At 40.4% G+C, this 16796-nt stretch overlaps 1 protein-coding gene across 3 annotated transcripts in view; it reads right to left on the bottom strand.

Moving 5' to 3' along the window:
• LOC132384937 (neurabin-2-like) overlaps positions 1-16796 on the bottom strand; it is a 239285-nt gene that overhangs the window by 35537 nt on the left and 186952 nt on the right. The window contains exon 8 of one of the 3 annotated variants that reach the window (XM_059956594.1): positions 14558-15040. The exons of the other annotated variants lie outside the window; for them this stretch is intronic. Within the exon in view, the coding sequence (XP_059812577.1) occupies positions 15020-15040 (21 nt within the window). The 3' untranslated portion in view covers positions 14558-15019. Of the gene's footprint in view, positions 1-14557; positions 15041-16796 lie in introns of those variants that run through there. 3 annotated transcript variants of the gene reach the window in all.

The following is a 16796-nucleotide window of genomic DNA, read 5'->3' as shown; positions in this document are numbered from 1 at the left end:
GCCAGGGTGTGGGATATCCCGGATCGGGTCCAGAATATTCTGAGGAGAGAGGGCAAGCAGCCAGAAGTCTTGGTACATGTTGGTACCAATGACATAGACAGAAAAAGAGAGGAGGTCCTAAAGGAAGATTACTGGGAGCTAGGAAGAAAATTGAAAAGCCGGACCTCCAGAGTAATAATCTCAGGATTACTGCCGGAGCCACGCGCTAATGAAGGTAAGAATAGCAGAATTAAGCAGATGAATGTGTGGCTAAGTGACTGGTGCAGGGGGCAGGGCTTCAAATTCTTGGATCATTGGGATCTATCTTGGGGGAGGTATGACTTATACAGAAATGATGGGTTACACCTGAACTCAAAGGATAATAATGTCCTGGTGGGATTGTTTAATATAGCTGTTAGGGAGGATTTAAACTAAGTTGGCAAGGGGAAGGAAACCAGGGTGTTAGTGTCGAGGAAAAGGAAAATAGAAATAAGTCAAAGATACTGTGCAGCAAAGATGGCAAGAAGGACAAGCAAGTGAATAGACAGGGTAATTTGCTGTGCGATAGAAATATAGCAAAATCGGTAACAGATACTGATCTAAATGTACTGTACTTAAATGCACACATTAGAAATAAAGTGGATGACCTGGTTGTACAGCTACAGGTTGAAAGATATGACATTGTGGCCATCAGCCAGTCATGGCTAAATGATGGATGTGATTGGGAGCTGAATGTCCAAGAATACACAGTGTATAGGAAAGATAGGAAGGTAGGTAAAGGGGGTGGCATGGCCCTGATGGTAAGCAATGATATCAAATCACTAGAAAGAAGATCAGAAGGATCAGAAGAGATAGAATCTTTATGGGTCGAGTTAAGAAATGGCAAGGGTAAAAAGACGCTAATAGCAGTTATATATAGGCCTCCAAACAGCAGCTGGGATGTGGACTACAAGTTACTGCTGGAAATAGAAAAAGCGTGTCAGAAGGAAAATGTCAAGATAATTATGGGGGATTTTAATATGAACGTGGATTGGGAAAGTCAGGAAGGTACTGGATCTCTGGAGAGGGAGTTTGTAGAATGCCTACGGGATGGCTTTCTGGAGCAGCTTGTCCATAAGCCCACCAGGGGATCAGCTGTTTTGGATTGGGTGCTGTGTAATGAACTGGAGGCGATTAGGGAGCTAGAGGTAATGGAATCCCTTGGAAGCAGTGATCATAACATGATTGAGTTCAGTTTCAAATTTGAAAAGGAGAAGCTGGTATCAAGTGTATCGATATTACAGTGGTATGAGAGAGGAACTGGCCCAAGTTGATTGTTAAAGTAAGGTAGATGGAGGGATGGTAGAGCAGAATTGGATGAAATTCCTACAAGAAATAAGGAAAAATATATTCCAAGAAAAAAGAAAATCATGAGTGGAAAAATGGCACAAATGTGGCTAACGAGAGAGGTTAAGGCTAAAATAAAAGCAAAAGAGACAGTGTACAAGGAAGCAAAAAATAGTGGGAAAACTGAGGACTGGAGGACTTTTAAAAACTTACAGAAGGAAACTAAGAAATCATTAGGAAAGAAAAGATGAATTATGAAAAGAAGTTGGTAATTAACATAAAAGGGGATACTAAGTGTTTTTTTTAACATATGAAGAGTAAAAGAGTGACATGGGTAGATATAGGACTGATTGATAATGATGCTGGAGAAATTATAATGGGTAGCAAAGAGATGGCAGAGAAACTAAATGAGTATTTTGCATCAGTCTTCACAGTGGAAGACATTAGCAACATAACTGATAGCCAGAGGTCTCAGGGAATAGAATTAGGTACAGTCAAGATTACTAGAGAGAAAGGGCTTGGGAAGCTAAATGGACTAAGGATAGATAAGTCTCCCGGACCAGATGAGGTGCACCCATGGGTTCTGAAGGAGGTGGCTTTGGAGATTGTGGAGGCATTGGAAATGATCTTCCAGGAATCAATAGACTCTGGCATGGTTCCGGAGGACTGGAAGGTCGCAAATGTAGTTCTGCTGTTTAAGAAAAGAGGGAGGCAGCAAAAAGAAAATTACAGGCCTATTAGTCTGACATCTGTAGCTGAGGAATCCCAGCATAATTGATCTTCATTGTTGAGTAGTAATGGAGTAATTTGACAGATGAACCCGTATTTGTCATCCATCACTGTGATCCACAGCAGATCTGTGTAGGCTTAAGACTCATTAGCCTGGGAATGGCTTACAGCATAAGTTTCACCTTGGAACCAAGGCCATGGTCAACTTGATTAAATAGGCAAGGAATGCTGAAGCAGAAGGAAATAAGCATTCACCTACCAAGGCATTGATGTACTTGCAGTGAAAATGAATGAAATAATAAAAATTGCAAAGAAAGTGCATACTGATTTGCTATTTGAATTGTTTTCTACACATATACAGTGGCATGCAAAAGTCTGGGCACCCCTGGTCAAAATTTCTGTTACTGTGAATTGTAAGCAAATAAAAGATGACCTAATTTCCAAAAGGCATAAAGTTAAAGGTGACACATTTGTTTAATATTTTAAGCAAGATTACTTTTTTATTTCCATCTTTTACAGTTTCAAAATAACATAAAATGAAAAGGGCCCAAAGCAAAAGTTTGGGCACCCTGCATGGTCAGTACTTAGTAACACCCCCTTTGGCAAGTATCACAGCTTGTAAATACTTTCTGTAGCTAGCTAAGAGTCTTTCAATTCTTGTTTGGGGGATTTTCACCCATTCTTCCTTGCAAAAGTCTTCTAGTTCTGTGAGATTCTTGGGCTATCTTGCATGCACCGCTCTTTTGAGGTCTATCCACAGATTTTCGATGATGTTTAGGTCAGGGACTATGAGGGCCATGGCAAAACCTTCAGCTTGCGCCTCTTGAGGTAGTGCATTGTGGATTTTGAGGTGTGTTTAGGATCATTATCCTGTTGTAGAAGCCATCCTCTTTTCATCTTCAGCTTTTTTACAGACGGTGTGATGCTTGCTTCCAGAATTTGCTGGTGTTTAATTGAATTCATTCTTCCCTCTGCCTGTGAAATGTTCCCCGTACCACTGGCTGCAACACAAGCCCAAAGCATGATCGATCCACCCCCGTGCTTAACAGTTGGAGAGGTGTTCTTTTCATGAAATTCTGCACCCTTTGTTCTCCAAACATACCTTTGTTCATTATGGCCAAAAACTTCTATTTTAACTTCATCAGTCCACAGGACTTGTTTCTAAAATGCATCAGGCTTGTTTAGACGTTCCTTTGCAAACTTCCGATGCTGAATTTTGTGGTGAGGATGCGGGAAAGGATTTTTTCTGATGACTCTTCCATGAAGATCATATTTGTGCAGGTGTTGCTGCACAGTAGAACAGTGCACCACCACTCCAGAGTCTGCTAAATCTTCCTGAAGGACTTTTGCAGTCAAACGGGGGTTGTCACTATCTCAGAGGACCTGTCCTGGACCCATCATATAAATATTATTGCGAAGAAAGCATAATAGAATCTCTACTTCCTCAGGAGGCTGTGGAGGTTTGGCATATTATCAAAAACCTTGGTAGACTTCTATTGATGTGTGGTGGAAAGTGTGCTGACTGGCTGCATTATGGCCTGGTATGGGAACACCAGGGCCTTTGAGCGGAAAATAGTGGATTCAGCCCAGTACATCACGGGTAAAACCCTCCGAACCATTGATCAAATCTACATGAAATGTTGCAAAAAATCCTCACCACCCAGGCTATGCTCTTGTCTTGTTGCTACCATCAGGCAGAAGGTACAGGAGCCTCAGGACTTGCAGCACCAGGTTCAAGAACAGTTACTAGCCCCAACCATCAGGCTTTTGAACAAAAGAGGACAGCTACACTCATTTAAGGACTTTGTTAGATTGTTATTTCATGCTCATTATTTATTGCTATTATTTTATCTCTGCATTTGCACTGTTTAAGTTAACAGCTCCTGATATCTACAGTTACTGTTCTATGGATTTGCTATAGAAAAAGAATCTCAGATGTAGTATGTGGTGACAGGTATATACTCTGATAATAAATTTTACTTTGAACTTTGAATTTGTTATGGGGAAATATCAAGCTAAATGATACTGCTGTAAATATGCTTAACAATATATTAAAATTATAAGCAGATTTAGTCTTTCAAAGGAAAAGTTATTGACTTGAAACATTAAATGTCTCATTCTTCACAGACACTGTCAGATCTCCTAAGTATTTCCAACATTTTGCTTAGTTCAAAGTGATATATTCCACTCAAGTGTACCAAGCTAAAGTTGCCTGAAACTGCAATCATAAGACACCAGTCATACAATATTAATAAAAGGATTTTCATTGACAGAAATGTCTTAAGATTATTGCTGTATATATAGATTAGAACTCCATTTTCTTAAGCGCTGTACTGTTTTACAACAGCAACATGATTTGGCTTTTTATTATTTGGGAAGAGGGAATAACGTGATTTCTTTAGAAGAATTTTATAATACAATGAAGTTGCTGTCAATTAAACAAGGAGAACATAACAAGTTACATTTGCATTTACACAATAGTAATAACTCTGACACCAATAAATCCTCCAGTTGGTGTCAAAACAACTTGCGTTTGTATAGCATTTTAAACTGCAATATTCACAAATCACCCTCAAGCAGTTACTTCAACATTATTAATTAAATACCACACGATACCTAACTATTATTGGGCCACAGCTGATTAAATTATGCACACTAAGGAGCTAGTATTTCTCATGCCCAAGAACTTAGTTACCAGGGCTTGGTTTTAATTTAAGAAGCATCCTGAAGAAGGAGAGATGGTAACTCCAACATTTTGGAATTGAATTGAAGAAAGTTAATGGAAAGTGAAAAAAAACACATCTTGATGCAAGGTCCCAGAACTGGGATAACAGAGTGTTAGCAGGTTGGTAGGGCTGGTACTGATACAGAAGGTAATGGAATGCATTGCACATGAGGATATGTGTTTTAAAATCCAGGCAGCGACAGAGCAGGAGCGAACAATGATGGCTGCACACCATGCAAGGATCACACAGTTTTGGATGGGTGCAAGCGTTTGGAAGGTAGTGGTTTCAGATTCAGATTCAGATTATTGTCATTTATAAACCACAAATACAATGTAGTTGAAAAATGAGACAATGTTCTCCGGAAAAGTTTCAAAAGTTTCACCAGATGCTCCTCCGTGCTTCACACGTCCGTCCCCATCAAATCAGGATTGTGCACGGCCCCTACTTACAGATAACAGATATTCGTTCCTGGAGTGGCTGCTGCGTCGCGCCGCCATCTTGGCAAGAATGGGAAGTTAGATGGGAAAACACAGATGTAATCATATCTTGAAGTGACAAATATGTGGATAGGGATTTTATGGGCAGGTGGCCTGAGGAAGAGGTAGTATGCGATTGTGGAAATATAGAAGGGGAAGCTCATCTCTGGGCTAACCAGAATAGAAGGTTAGGCACAGAGAGGGAGCGAAAATTACAGTCAATAGATGATGAACTGATGTGAGATGGAAACACAAAAACTGCAGAGGCTAAAATCTGGATCAACAAACAATCAGCCGGAGAAACTCAGTGGATTGAGCAGCAAATGCAGAGGGTAAAGGAAATGTCAAAAGTTTGTGTTGAGAGCTACGTCAGAACATGATGTAAGATGGCCCTTGAAGACTATAATGTTTGGTTTCCTGCTAGTTAGTCAGAGGAAACATGTGTGTATTCTTCATTTCTAGCCAGAAATCCTTTGAAATAAACATGGAAAATTTACTTCTGTAACACTTATTTACAGTAACCTTTCCAACCATTGGTTCACATGTTTCTCGGGTGAAGATTGGTGGAATGGCGCACAACTTCAAAGACTTTTTTTTTAGGGTCACTAGGTCAAATGTTTTTCTTCAGTATGAATATGACACAATGAGACAACCCAGATGTGGAGTTTCTGAAGTTTCCAAAGGTTTACATTGCTATCAGACAGAATCATTGAATCAAGCAGTAGCTCTACCGTCTTCCTGCAGTCTTGCTGAATCTGCACAAGGTTTGATCCTGATGGATTCGATACTGCATTCATATTAATTGAGAAGAGTGGCTACAATGGAGAGGCGTAACTTTCAAGTAATTCACACTCCCTTTTGTTAATGGAATGAAATTAAGCGTACTGATGGTGAACACATATTCAGTGGACTGAATAACTTGTCACCCTGCTCTAAGACTTTATAAAAGGATAGTATTCAATTGTTAACACACATTTTATTGCTTTGGAGTGCTTTCTAAATTACACCTAATAATCCAGTTTCAATCTTTTAAAAATGTATTTACTTGCACCTTTTAACAAGCTTTTTATTTTACATGGCATGTTTAAAGTCAATACAATTCCCATGTTTGTAAAAGTTTATCAATACTTTTGACAGCAGTAAGCCTTAAACAGGGTGTCAAAGCACCTCTGTGGGCATGCCTCGTTTTTTTCAGGGCAAGGCTTTTAATTAATCACCTATTTTGAAAATCAAATTTCACTGCAGGTAACCGAGGGAGAGCAGCAGTATCTGTGTCTTACCCAATCAAACAACACTGGGTAATATAACTGTTGAAGAATGTTCCTTATGTCAAACACCAGGTGTCAGCAAAGGCTCCTTATGAATGTGGACCACATTTTACAGAAAATCCTGCTCCCTAAATTTAAAATCGAGGCACACTAGGGAGCCAAGCACAATTCATATTTGGATACAAATACTTATAATTTCTTAAGTATATGGAAATAAAGGAAATGAGAAAGATGAATATCGCAGTGGGTGCCAGGGTTATGTTAGGTATGCCTCCTGAGGAGTATGCATCATGATCAACTCTTCTTGGTGCACAAATATATCAGTGCTGCCTAATTCTGCTCACCAGACTGGGAATATCTAGCAGTTAAGTGCTATCCTTTTTACCTACCACGGGAGTTCTCTGGGGATGTTTTGGTAGCAGTATACATTCCACCTCAGGCCACTATCAATCAGGCTTTAGATGATCAGAGCAATGGGATCAACATGCATGAAACAGCACACCGTAATGCCTTCACCATCGTTTTGGGGGATTTTAACCAGGCCAGTCTGAAAAAAATCACTAAGTAATTACCATCAACAGATCACTTGCAATACTAGAGAAAATAACACACTGGACCATTGCTACACCACCATCAAGAATGCCTACTGTGCTATTCCATGCCCTCACTTCAAAAAGCCTGATCACCAGGTTGTACTTCTACTCCCGGAGTATAGGCAGAGACTGAAGACTGCAGCATCAGCAGTGAGGACCAAGAAGGTATGAACAAGGGAAGCACAGGAACATCTACAGGACTGCTTTAAATCTGTGGACAGGACTGTATTCAGGGATTCATCTTTGAATCTAGATGAGTATGCTGCAGTTGTTACCGACTTCATCAAAACCTATGTGGACGAGTGTGTGCCCACAAAGACTCACTGTACATTCCCAAACCAAAAGCCATGGATGAACCAGGAGGTACATCGTCTACTGAAGGCTAGATCAGTGGCATTCAAGTCTGATGACCCAGGCCTGTACCAGAAAACCAGGTATGATTTGCGGAGGGCTATTTCAAGGATGAAGAGACAATTTTAAATGAGGTTGGAGGTGACATCAGATGCACAGCAACTCTGGAAGGGTTTGCAAAACATTACTTCCTACAAAGCGAAACTCCCCAATAGCATGAATGGCAGCGATGCTTCACTACCAGATGAACTCAACGCCTTCTATGCCCGCTTTGAAAGGGAGAACACAACTACAGCTGTGAAAATCCCTGCTGCTCCTGATGACCCTGTGATCTCTGTCTCAGAGGCCAATGTTAGACTGTCTTTAAAGAGAGTGAACCCTCGCAAGGCAGAAGATCCCAATGGTAAGGCTTTGAAAACCTGTGCCAACCATCTAGCGGGAGTATTCAAGGACACTTTCAACCTCTCACTGTTACAGGCAGAAGTTCCCACTTGCTTCAAAACGGCAACAATTATACCAGTGCCTAAGAAGAATAATGTGAGCTCCCTTAATGACTATCGCCTGGTAGCACTCACATCGACAGTGATGAAATGCTTTGAGAGGTTGGTCATGACCAGACTGAAATCCCGCCTCAGCAAGGACCTGGACCCATTGCAATTTGCCTATCACCACAATAGGTCAATGGCAGACGCAATTTCAATGGCTCTCCACACGGCTTTAGACCACCTGGACAACACAAACACCTATGTCAGGATGCTGTTCATAGACTATAGCTCAGCATTTAATACCATCATTCCCACAATCCTGATTGAGAAGTTGCAGAACCTGGGCCTCTGTACCTCCCTCTGCAATTGGGTCCTCGACTTCCTAACCGGAAGACCACAGTCTATGTGGATTGGTGAGAACATATCCTCCTTGTTGATGATCAACACTGGTGCACCTGAGGGGTGTGTGCTTAACCCACTGCTCTATTCCCTCTATACCCATGACTGTGTGGCTAGGCATAGCTCAAATACCATCTATAAATTTGCTGACAATACAACCATTGTTGGTAGGTGGTGACGAGAGGTCGTACAGGAGTGAGATATGCCAACTAGTGGAGTGGTGCCGCAGCAACAACCTGGCACTCAACGTCAGTAAGATGAAAGAGATGATTGTGGATGTCAGGAAGGGTAAGACAAAGGACCACATACCAATCCTCATAGAGGGATCAGAAGTGGAGAGAGTGAGCAGCTTCAAGTTCCTGGGTGTCAGGATCTCTGAGGATCTAACCTGGTCCCAACATATCGATGCAGTTATAAAGAAGGCAAGACAGTGACTATACTTCATTAGGAGTTTGAAGAGATTTGACATGTCAAGAAATACTCTCAAAAACTTATATAGATGTACTGTGGAGAGCATTCTAACAGGGTGCATCACTGTCTGGTATGGGGGGGGGGGCTACTGCACAGGACTGAAAGAAGCTGCAGAGGGTTGTAAATCTAGACAGCTCCATCTTGGGTACTAGCCTACAAAGTACCCAGGACATCTTCAGGGAGCGGTGTCTCAGAAAGGCAGCGTCCATTATTAAGGACCTTACCATCAGGTAGGAGATACAGAAGCCTGAAGGCACACACTCAGTGATTCAGGAACAGCTTCTTCCCTTCTGCCATCCAATTCCTAAATGGACATTGAACCTGTGAAAATTACCTCACTTTTTAATATATATTATTTCTGTTTTTTGCATGATTTTTAATCTATTCAATGTATGTATACTGTAATTGATTTATTTGTTTTTTGTCTTCTATATTATATATTGCATTGAACAGCTGCTGCTAAATTAACAAATTTCACAATACATGCCGGTGATAATATACTTGATTCTGAAGTACCTGATGGTCATAATAGTTTTACATCTGCTTTAAATTATTTCATTTTGGTCTATAAAATGATAGTCCACATTCTATTAGATTTTTGTTTTAATAGTCAGTGCAAGTTGGAATTGCTGTCCATTTGCAATGACTGAAATACTCTCAACTACACAATCCTGTAATCATATGACTCATATCTGGATAATTCAAGATTAAAGATGGTTAATGCCACTTCCAGTAAACAAGTGCAAAGGAGAACAAAATAATTGTTACTCTGGATCTAGTGCAGCACAAAAAAACAGTAAGATAAAGAACTCAGTAATTAAAAAAAAACACAACAAATATAAATAAATAAGGTAGCTTCTTTGCACAGATTGATTGTATGTCTATAAAGTGATGCTAAGTAGAGGAGTGTCTGTGACTTTAACAGAAAATGATAAAGTAGTGGTGGTGGGGTGTGGAGGGGTGGAGTCTAATTATGAAATTACAATTCAATGATGGTGGATTTGGTGATGTACTATTGAAGAAATACCTTTCTCGTGGACTACATTGCACTAGCTACACAGACTGATTTGGGAATAAGGGAACATGAACTGAAACAGTGATGAATTGGCCCCATCGTGAGCCATTCATTAGTCCAGCTTAACCTTTGACAGTGACCGTGGCTGTGGCTCAAGTTTGTTGAGTCTCTCCAGCGAACTGTCCCTGAAACTGCAAGTTTTGGAAATGTTTATAACAACTTAAAAATTATATGATCTATAAAATCAAGTAAACTTCCCTTGAGAGCATCAATAGAATAACCCATCAGAGCTCTATTTGGAGGGAGTGTTTCAGTGTATTTTGCACTTTGCAGCCAGAACTGTGGACAGGGTTTATGGACTGCAAGTAATGTTGGCAGAGGCATAGAAGGAAGGTCATACTGCTGCTACACCAAGATATTGCATATTGATAAGGAGTAGATGCTCAGGAAATATAATTGGCCTGAAATGTTAACTCTGTCTTTTGCCACGGATCCAGACCAAGCTGCTGAGTGTTCCCAACATTTAGGATTCCCAGCATCTGCAGTATTCTATTAGTGGATCAAATTACAGCTCTGCCATACATTTTCTGGTCGCCTTACAGTAGTCACCAGGATGAAAAGGGAATCTTGGATAAGTTAGATCGATAGCTGAAGTAGTAAAGGCAGTCGGAGATAAGACCAGACTCCTTCGGGCAAGGTTATGTCATAACTAAACTTGCATACTGATGAAGAATCTGAAAATAAAGTACTAACTCATTTTGTGTTGCTGTCTGCTTCATATGAGAAAGCGATAAAATTGTTTCCCCAGTAACTGAGATCATTGTGTTGTTTTTGTTACATCTGCACACAAATAGTATATTAACTCGTAAATAGTTCTTGTAATAGCAGGCATGATGACTTGGAGTTGTAGTCACTTCTTCAGTCACACACAGATTAACTGTGGTGGAACATGACCCCAAATTAGACGCAAGGGCACAAAATGATTTACCTCAGACACAGCCCTTCTGCTCACCATGGAAGTACTTCATCAATGTGTCAGAAGGCCAACATAGCTGGTGGGACTGCAATTTCCCTACTGTGATTGACTTATATAACCAAGTACCACCTTTTTAATAAATGATTGAGTTTCTTTGAAGCCTATAAAGGCAAGTAACACAAAATGGAATAAAATAGCTACTGAGATGTGATTCACAAAGAGTCAATTTAAAGACTACAGTGACAACTGTCATGTTAACGACTCACCTTTTACATTGCCAAATCAATTGAGCAACAAGCAGAGAGATGGGGATGCAAAGTTCAATTTGTAACTTTCTGCTCTTTCCCAAAGGGCAGCAGAGGTAGAATATTTTGAAAGTAGAGGTGGATAGATTCATGATAAGCAATGAGGTGACTGAGGACAGGAGCAGAGTTTACGTCAGATCAGTGAGATCTTATTGAATGGTGGAGCAGGTCTGAGAGGTCGAGAGGCCACCTCTGCTCCCAATTTGTATGAATTAGGATGTCCAGTTTCCTTTTGGTCACTTGAAACCTTTTGAATTTCAGACTCTTAAAACTTGCAATTTGGATCTCCAAAATCTGAATGTAGAATTTCCAATCCTTTTAGTTGGAGTGTGATGTTTATGCTACAAGGCTGTGTCATCAACATCACACTATAGCTGCCTAGAGGAAGTTTTTGGTACAGTCTCTTCTATGTAAGGGCAGAACCATATTTTCCTCCTGATAATATGTCACAGTTAAGATCATCTAGGAAAGTTGTTTACAGTCTTAGGATACCCAAACCACTTAGTAAAGTGCATCCATCAGACCTCAGGAACACTTTTTACATGCAGTTCTGCATTGGAATTAAACTACGATTCTGCACATGAAGACAGACAGGCATGTAAACATCTACAGGTCTATCCCGGGTTCTGTTTCTGAGAGCTGGTCATAACCCGAATAGTTCGCAAGTTGGAACTGCAACCAGGAACTGAGTTCCCACATGGAAGAACATACCGCAGACTGTAAATCTACCTCAAACTCCTGTTCACATGTACCAGCTGTATATATATCAGCAGTTAATAAGCTGAGGAGTATCTGTGCAGAGTAATTAAAAAGCAAACATTGTTGGTGAAAATGCATTAACATTGACTAAACTAATTACATCAACACTGGAGCACAGTGATACAGCTGGCAGCACTGCTGCTTGAGAGTTCTAACAAACCTTCTGACCTCTGGTGCTGCCTGTAAGGAGCCTGCACCTTCTCCCTATGACTACACGAGTTTCTTCTGGATGCCACAGTTTTCTCCCACATTGCAGGGATGCAGTGGCCACTCTAAATTGGTTCTAGAGTGTGGCTGAGCAGTCGTGTCGGTGGGGGGGGGGGGGGTTGATGGGATCATGGAGAGAATAGACTCGGCTTAGTGTGGGATTAGTGTAAATGGGTGCTTGTTGGTCAGTGCAGACTCAATGGGCAAAGGAGTCAATTCCATGCTGTATGGTTTTTTGACTTTCGTGCTAAAAGATCGGCTCTCAGTGAGTGAAATCATAACTTTGTACAATGGTGCTAGAATGATGCTTGAAAATATTACACCTCAATTATTTATATCCATTGGAATATGCTCAATATTACTTAAGGTAGTATTGGGGGACAAAGAAATGGCAGACAATCTTAATGAACGCTTGACGTCAGTCTTCACTGTAGAAGACACTAGCAGTATGCCAGAAATTCAAGAATGTCAGGGGGCAGAGAGAGTGTAGTTGCTCTTACTAAGGAGAAGGTGCTTGGGAAGCTGAAAGGTTTGAAGGTAGATAAGCCATTAGGAACACATGGACAACAAAATCTTCAGTGTTGTGTTGGAGTCCATAATTAAAGATGAGGTTTCAGGGGACTTGGAGGCACATGATAAAGTAGGCCTAAGTCAGCATGGCTTCCTTCAGGGGAAACCTTGCCTGACAAATCTGCTGGAATTCTTTTGAGGTAATAACAGGCAGGATAAAAATTAGAGTCAGTGGATGTTGTTTACTTGGATTTTCAGAAGGCCTTTAACAAGGGAATGTACATGAGGCTGCTTAACAAAATAAGAGCCCATGGTATTACAGGAAAGATACTTGCATGTATAGAAGACTGGCTGACTGGCAGGAAGTAAAGAGTTGGAATAAACAGGGCCTTTTCTGGTTGGCTGCTGGTGACTAGTAGTGTTCTGCAAGGTTCAGTATTGCGACAGCTTCTTTTCACATTAGATGTAAATGATTTCAATGATGGAATTGATGGCTTTGTGGCAAAGTTTGCAGATGATACAAAGATAAGTAGAAGGGCAGAGAGTGTTGAGGAAGCATGCCGTCTGCAGAAAGACACTCAAACTGGGAAAATGGGAAAAGAGCTGGCAGATGGAATATAGTGTAGGGAAGTGCATGCCATACATTTTGGTAGAAGGAATAAAAGTGTACACTATTTTCTAAACAGGGAAAACTTCCAGAAATTAGAAGTGCAAAGGGACTTGGGAGCCCTTGTGCAGGATTCCCTAAAGGTTAATTTGTATATTAAGTCAGTGGTATGGAAGGCGAATGCAATGTTAGCAATTGTTTCAAGAGGATACTAGAATATAAGAGCAAGGATGTAATGCTAAGCTTTTTAAGGCACTGGTCAGACTGCACTTGGAGTATTGTGAACAGCTTTAGTCCCCTTATCTAAGAATAGGTGTGCTGGCATTAGAGAGGGTCCAGAGGAGGTTCATGCAAATGATTCAGGGAACATAAGGGTTAATTTATGAGGAGTGTTTGATGGCTCTGGGCCTGTACTCACTGGAGCTTAGAAGAAAGAGTTGGGGGGGACGGGAACTCTTTGAATCTATTGAATATTGAAAGCTCTCAACCAAGAGTATGTAGAGAGGATGTTTCCGATAGTGTGCGAGTCTCAGACCAGAGTGCACAGCCTCAGAATAGAAGGATATCCATTTAGAACAGCGATGAAAAGGAGTTTCTTTAGGTGATGAATCTGTGGAATTCATTGCTACGAACAGCTGTGGAGGCAAAGTCACTGAGTACATTTAAAGCAGAGGTTGATAAGTTCTTGATTAGTCAGGGTGTCAAACGTTGCAGGGAGAAGGCAGGAGAATGGGGTTGAGAGGGATAATAAATCAGCCATGATGTAATGTCAGAGCATGCTCAACGGGCTGAGTGGCCCAATTCTGCTCCTATGTCTATGGTCTTACACTGGTACTATACTTCTCCACAAATTGATTTCTTTTTGATTAAGACCCTGCCGAGAAATTTGGGCACAGTCTCCACATCTGATACTGCACTGCTTAACTGTGATGACGGAGGGGGCAAGTGTCAGGAAGAAAAAAATCAGCTGATGGGTAATAGTGGAGTGGAGCAGGAGAAGGACTTGGATTTGTACGACACTTGTAGCGGCCTCTCTCCCTTTGCTGAATGTAATGAAGAAGTTAGAGTGATGTATAGCAATGTCAGTCAGTTTGTGAATACAGGTTAATTTTTTCAGTACAGATATTAAAATAGGAATCAGTATCTAAAGGAGGAAGTGGGGAAACACTTTCATTGGAGTTTGTTCCAAACTAGGAAAATGGAGCTTTACCTGACCCACATTATTCATAACCTGCTAGAGATTGATGTGTGATCACATTGTTTCCTAAAATAACAATTGTGTTCCGCTCCTTGGACTGCTTTGCAGCAACTTACAGACTTACTGCTCTGATAAAGATGTTATAATGCTTTGTTTATTCAAAAACGTTCAGTAAATATACTGTCAACAAACTTTTTAAAGGATACTCTCAAGGGTGTGATAAAGACTTCTACAGTGAATTGTTAAATCATTATTTCAGATAAATGAGACCCTTTAAAGCTGGATTCTCTGTTACCTTTCCACCTGATTTTGTGTAGTTGCAAGGGTAACAAAGGGACCATTGTGTGACCCATTGTTTCTTATTGAGAAATTCCTACACAGGTCTTCACTGAGCTCTGCATTCAAAGGAGGTAAACTCCTGAGGCTAGTAACCCCTTCAATCCCATTTACCATCAATTCTTGTAACCCAATGCTCAATAGGTTGCCCTCTCTAAATAGGTTACCTACAGACTTACTTTCAAGGACTCTACAACTTACATTCTCAGTATCATTTATTTATTTTATTTTGAAAAAAAATTGTCTTCTTTTACACGTTGGTGGTTTGTCAAGTCTTTAGTTACATATAGTTCTCCATACATTCTATTGTATTTCTTTATTTTCCTGTAAATGCCAGCAAGAAAATGATTTTCAAATTAGTACATAGTGGAATATGCATACTTTCATAATAAATTTACTTAAACTTTGCATTTTGCTTTTTAATCATTCTGTCCATTCTCATGCGACCCTCTGAAAGATTTTGGCTTCATCATGGTGCCCCGGGATAGCTAATACTAGCCAAGCTCAGGAGTTGGTGTCCTTCTTTCTTTTAAAGTAAGGTCCATGATGCAGTTAGGAATCCTGGCAGAAACTCATCAAAATGGCTCTGACTGGGCTGTTCCCAGGAAATCTGAAAGGGTTGCTTATGTTTAAGTTTGGCAGCTAGCTGCATTGTTTGCTGTTTGGGCTTTTCATTCTGCTTTCAACAAAATGGCAAAATCTGGCCTTTACTAAAAGAGATGCAAAAGAGAAAAAAAAGTTGGCCAAACCAAGGCAACACAGAGCCCACACCATGCATTCCAAAACCACTCCATTGTGACAAACCTTTAGCAATAGACAGCAGTTGCTATTATTGTTATTGCTGTTGAAGAACTCGGTCCCTGTGTTGCTCAGATTGTAAGAGAATAGCTCAAAATCCTACAATACAGTTCAGAAAAGATACTTCAATTAGCAGTTAAGAGACCTGTGGGCTTACCCCTGAACATCCTCAAGAGCTCGGATTGAGTTAATGAGCCAAATAGGTCTATTCCATAGCAAATTTGATTACATTTTTTTTAGGAAACGATGAAGATGATTAACAAGATAGGGCAGTGAAAATTGTTTATTTGGAATTGAGTAAAGCATCTAACAAGGTTTCCTTATGGTAGACTGCTCCAGAAGATTAAGTCACATGGGATCCATAGTGAATGGATAGAGCAGATACAACATTGGCTTTATCATAAAAGACAGAGGGTATCAGTACAGGGGTGTTCGACAAGAGGTCTGTGACTTGCGGCATTCCAGAAGGATCTGGTCTGGGATCTCTGTTGTTTGTAGTAGAAAAATGATCTGGATGAAAATGTAGGTGGGCTGATTATTAAATTTGCAGATGACACAAAAATCAGTGGAGTTGTGAACAGTGAAGAAGGTTGTCAAAGGATACAGTAGGATATATTGTACATCTATTGGAAATTTGGACAGAGAAAAGGTAGATGGAGTTTGATCCAGATAAGTGTGAGGTGTTGCATTTTGAAAAGTCAAATGCAAGAGGGAAGTAAAATGCAAATGGCAGGAATCTTAGGTGTTTTGATGTACAGAAGAACATTGGCATGCAGGTCCATTGCTCCCTGAAAGTGGCAATGTAAATGGATATGGTAGTCATAAGGTATGCTTATCTTCCCAGTCAGGCTGTTGAATATAAAAGGGAAGTGATGCTGCAGCTGTATAAAACATTGGCTAAGCTACATATGGAGTATTGTGTGGAATGTGCTGGTCACTGTAATACTAGATGGATGTGATTAATTTGAAGAGGATGAAAGAAGTTCATTAGGGTGTTGCCTGGATTGGAGATTATTAGTTATAAGGAGAGATTGGACAACCTTGAATTGTTTTCGCTGCAGTCAGATGCTAAGAGGCATAACAGAAGACAGAACTGACCTGACAGAAGTATATAAAATTATGTAAGTCATAATTAAGGTAGATAGAGTCTTTTTCACCAGGGCTGAAGCATTAAATGCTAGAAAGTGTAATTTTAAGGTTCAAGGGTGCAATGTTTAAAGGTGTATGAGGGAAGCATTTTTTCCAACACGGAGAGTGACTTAGCTTGAAACAAGCAGACATA

Source organism: Hypanus sabinus, chromosome X1 (genome assembly GCF_030144855.1).
Source record: "Hypanus sabinus isolate sHypSab1 chromosome X1, sHypSab1.hap1, whole genome shotgun sequence".
In the NCBI taxonomy this organism is placed as follows: Eukaryota; Metazoa; Chordata; class Chondrichthyes; order Myliobatiformes; family Dasyatidae; genus Hypanus; species Hypanus sabinus.
Note: the sequence above shows the minus strand (reverse complement) of the source record. Positions and strands in the feature narration are given on the sequence as shown.